We start from the raw sequence: 4,586 nt of genomic DNA, 5'->3' as shown, positions 1-4,586 counted from the left end.
CCTGAGACCTGAGACCTGAGACCTGAAACCTAAGACCTGAGACGTGATACCTGAGACCTGAGACAAGACACAATAGACAAGAGACATGAGACTTGAGACATGAGGCATGAGACCTGAGACCTGAGACCTACGACCTGAGACATGAGACCTGAGACCTGATACCTTAGACCCTAGACCTTAGACCTTAGCCCTGAAACCTGAGACCCGAGACCTGAGACCTGAGACCTAAAACCTAAGACCTGAGACCTGAGACGTGAGACCTGAGAGCTGATACCTTAGACCTTAGACTGGAGACCTGAGACCTAAGACCCAAGACCTGAGACGTGATACCTGAGACCTGAGACAAGAGACAAGCGACAAGAGACATGAGACTTGAGACATGAGGCATGAGACCTGAGACCTGACACCTGAGACCTACGAACTGAGACGTGAGACCTGAGACCTGATACCTTAGACCTTAGACCTTAGACCTTAGACCTTAGACCTGAGACCTGAGACCTAAGACCTCAGACCTGAGACGTGATACCTGAGACCTGAGACAAGAGACAAGAGACATGAGACTTGAGACATGAGGCATGAGACCTGAGACCTACGACCTGATACCTGAGACCTGATACCTTAGACCTTAGACCTTAGACCTGAGACCTGAGAGCTGAGACCTAAGACCTGAAACGTGATACCTGATTGCCGAACAATAGAATGGTTATGGTGATGACAGTATAAATTTCTACCTCATTACACGGTTAAGTCGAACTACTCAAATAAGGATCGTGGTAAAACAGCAGTGCTGACCGATAATCTGAGTTATTAGCTCAGAATATCACTTCAATGTAGTAATGTAACAAGCTTTCGCTTATGTTACAAGTATTAATTTAAGGACTTGACGAACGAAACGTATTAAGATCGACTCCACAACTGAAACCTTCGTTGTTACTCTATTCTGAACAGTTTTGAAGTAAATCTTATTAAATTTGAAAGAGAAAGTTTTTGTTTCGATCAAATCATGTGTTAGTTTCAATGTATCAATGTTCAATGTTCAATTCGGTTTGATGGCCATTGACCTGAATGTCACGGCCCGATGACTTGTCGGTTTGACAACTTGAGAAGCCTGAAGAAGATTTGAGGTCTCATGACTTGACGACCTGATGAATCCTTGAGTTGATGTATACTGGATCGCTTCGTATTGCGTGGATCGACGAGTTTATGGTCTCAAAACTAGACAGCCCGACAACTTGACGACTTGAGTCGTCGACCTGGTGGTCTGGAAGCTTGAAAGTCCCATAACCCTAAGGATTGACGAGCGGAAGGCTTTTTTTAGTTGAAGTTTGCTTAGGTATTACATTATTGATTATGACTCATAAGGAATCAAGTTGTTTAAACATGAGTTGAGTGTATAACTGTTACAATGTTTGTGCAAAGTCTTCTAAGAAAGTATGTAGAATTCAGTTGTTCAAACAATAAGCGTTTGTGTATTGAAAAGTTGCTGTCGTTATAAATAGGATGCTGCCTAGTCACAAGCAGTTTTACTTCAAGTTTGAGTGCTTCTTCACGGGAAATCATTATAAAGCAGATTGTTTTATGCGTAAATTTCTACAATGTACTCTCTAGTGAAATCAGTACTGATTGCTTGCAGCATTTACTTCGTTATTTTGCAGCTTTCACGAGGAATAGGTAATATACGTCCAAGACGAAGTACATGCTGGCCTGCGGATCCGAGACCGACCGAACCCGCTTGTCCAGTAATAACAAGGTCATGATCGACGGCGACGAGCTGGAGATAGTCGAAGACTTTGTCTATCTCGGCTCACTGGTGACCGCAGACAATGACACCAGCCGTGAGATCCGGAGGCGAATTATCAGCGGAAGTCGTGCCTACTATGGACTCCACAAGCAACTGCGGTCGAGAAGACTTTGCCCTCGTACGAAGTGTAACCTGTATATGACGCTTATTAGACCGGTTGTTCTCTACGGGCACGAGACATGGATATTGCTCGAGGAGGACCTGCGTACACTCGGAGTATTCGAGCGACGAGTGTTAAGAACCATCTTTGGCGGCGTACAGGAGAACGGAGTGTGGAGGCGAAGGATGAACCACGAGCTCGCGCGACTCTACGGCGAACCCAGTATCCAGAAGGTGGTGAAAGCTGGCCGGATACGCTGGGCTGGACATGTTGCGAGAATGCCGGACGACTGTCCTGCAAAACAGGTGTTCGCTACGAATCCGGTAGGAACAAGACGAGCGGGGGCGCAACGAGCGAAGTGGTTAGACCAAGTGGAGCGTGATCTGGCGAACGTGGGGTGCCCGAGAAATTGGAGAACGGTTGCTATGAACCGAGTGAATTTTAGGAATTATGTTCGTCAAGTTATGTCGTGAGACGGAATACTATGTAAATAAATAAATAAATAAATAAGGTAATATTCTCGAGAGATTATCTTTGGTATAGCTTTAATGCAATTTTTTGTGAAGATTTAAAATCTGTGTGTGATGAGGAAACGAAAACAAAATAAATAAAATAATTTAAGTTATCGATGTAACATCTATCTATTTATTATCAGATGGAGCTGATCAAAAGTATTCTATGGGATTGAATTCTCCATCCACAAGAAAACCGTCGGGGCAAAATCCTTCAACAACGATAAAATCTCTTGGATCGGATAAATGTGCCCGGGCACCATCAGTTGTGTGCAGTTCACAGGCATATGCAAAACAATGTAACGTAAGTATTTTGAGCTATTCTAAGACAAGATTTTCAAGTGATTTTCCACCTTTTCCCCATTCACAGTTCGAGCAACGTTGTATTGATAGTAAACTTGGATATGCTGCCTTAAATCAAAACAAGCCGAATTAAGTTTAAAATTAATAGTTTTTTTATGAATATGGAAGACTATAAAACGGACAATATTCCATCGATGAAAAATCAAACAAACAATAATAACTTCTAAATACATGTTCAACTTAATAATATTCAGATTTTCGTTGTAATATGTACTAGACACGAAAAAAGAATTTTTTTTCTTTGAAAATGGAATTGCAGCGTCTTGAAATGCTTAAAAAAAATTTTCGTCATTAATTTGCCAAAACTTTGCACATATTCAACATGTTGCATTACTCTAAGTATGCGATGAGTAACAAAACTTTCAAGTACTCTTCATAATAGAAACCCTTGAATGCTCTTTACTCCAGATAATCCTGATCTAAAAAAAAAAAAAAAAAAATAAAAAAAAAAAAAAAAAAAAAAAAAAATAAAAAAAAAAAAAGATTGATTTTTCAATGTGATTGAACCATCCTTAACGTTTAAACTCTCTTCAATAAATTACTTAGTCGTCTGGATAGTTGGCACAGCTAGCCATGAGAAGTGTTATTGGATTTTTCATATGAAATTAAAATCACCCGGAGAGGCGCAAGATGTGGGTTCAAGTCCTACCGGGAAACAAGGCGAATTTTTTTCGCATGTTTTTCAACATCGATTTTCTCTTATCTATTCCCATAAATCTCATCTAAGTTGGATTCATTTCTCTACAAAAAAAAGTTTCGCTGACTGAATGTTTGAGTCAAGACCCATCTCTGGGTCGCAATTTGAAAAAAAAAAATTAAAATCACTCTGTTTGCGACATTACAACTCTTTTCTCTCAATTTATATCACTTTGATGTCTACGACCAAATTTAAGTCAGCGATTTTTCCATGACATATGAAGCTGGAATAACGCTTAGGGTAAGACAAGTGTTTAGTATGAGTTTGCCTTTGAATAAACCAATCAGAAGATTAAAAAATCTTCAAAAAATTGTTCAAGACCCCCCGATGAATTATTTTAAATTTGGGCTAGAATGACAGGAGGAAGTCCCAGCTTTCGGATGGTGCAAAAATTAGCGATGCCTTAAATAGACATAAATTAGCGATGCTTATTGTCGATTAATAAAATTATTCTATCAGAGACACCGTGTGCCTATTTTATTTTTATTTTATTTATTTACTAGCTGATCCCATACGAACTCCGTTTCGCTTTTGAACTTGGAATATGTCATGAACAGTTTGTATGAAAGTCAATTGCCGAAAATTTTGCAGATGCACTTCCGAATTCATTGTTAAGTATTGCAAAAAAAATTCAATGATTACTTTTTCTGTCGTCTGCTACTAAATTTGAAATCAGGAATCAATTGACCGTGCCAAAAAAACCCCGTGTATAAATTTTGACTCGATCGTTGCATAACAACGCAATTATTGCCAAAAAGTTAAACCCCTTCTGTGGCATAACATAACACTCTTTGATACCTGAAATTGATTGCCCTTCCCTCAAAATTCCCGTGTGCAAATTTTCAAAGCAATCTATTGCATAATAACTTCAATATTGCTAAAAACAGTGAAAATTAATTAATATGAACGACCCTTTCGTCGACCTCTGGCAAAATATTTGACATCTGAAATCGATTGCCCGTCCCCGAAACCTACCGTGTGCTAATTTTCATCCCAATCCGATGTCAAATAACGACGATATTGCAAAAATATTGAACGGATAATATGGACGACCCCCTTTGCCGGCTCCTTATACTGAATTTAATACCCGAAATCCATTGCTCGTCCCTCAAA

General features: G+C 39.6%; 1 protein-coding gene across 1 annotated transcript; it reads left to right on the top strand.

Moving 5' to 3' along the window:
• Positions 1-1,531: 1,531 nt before the first annotated feature.
• Positions 1,532-2,950, top strand: LOC129740717 (uncharacterized). The gene is made up of 3 exons (XM_055732487.1): positions 1,532-1,671; positions 2,557-2,717; positions 2,784-2,950. The coding sequence occupies exons 1-3, from the start codon at positions 1,596-1,598 to the stop codon at positions 2,847-2,849; spliced, it is 303 nt and encodes a 100-aa protein (XP_055588462.1). The 5' UTR covers positions 1,532-1,595; the 3' UTR covers positions 2,850-2,950.
• Positions 2,951-4,586: the final 1,636 nt, after the last annotated feature.

This window comes from Uranotaenia lowii, chromosome 1 (genome assembly GCF_029784155.1).
Source record: "Uranotaenia lowii strain MFRU-FL chromosome 1, ASM2978415v1, whole genome shotgun sequence".
Taxonomy (NCBI): Eukaryota; Metazoa; Arthropoda; class Insecta; order Diptera; family Culicidae; genus Uranotaenia; species Uranotaenia lowii.
Note: the sequence above shows the minus strand (reverse complement) of the source record. Positions and strands in the feature narration are given on the sequence as shown.

Coding starts and splice junctions, on each gene's coding strand:
- LOC129740717 (XM_055732487.1), top strand. CDS start 1,596: ATGTACTCTCTAGTGAAATCAGTACTGATTGCTTGCAGCATTTACTTC. Junction 1,672..2,556: donor GCAGCTTTCACGAGGAATAG/GTAATATACGTC, acceptor ATTTATTATCAG/ATGGAGCTGATCAAAAGTAT. Junction 2,718..2,783: donor CATATGCAAAACAATGTAAC/GTAAGTATTTTG, acceptor CCCCATTCACAG/TTCGAGCAACGTTGTATTGA.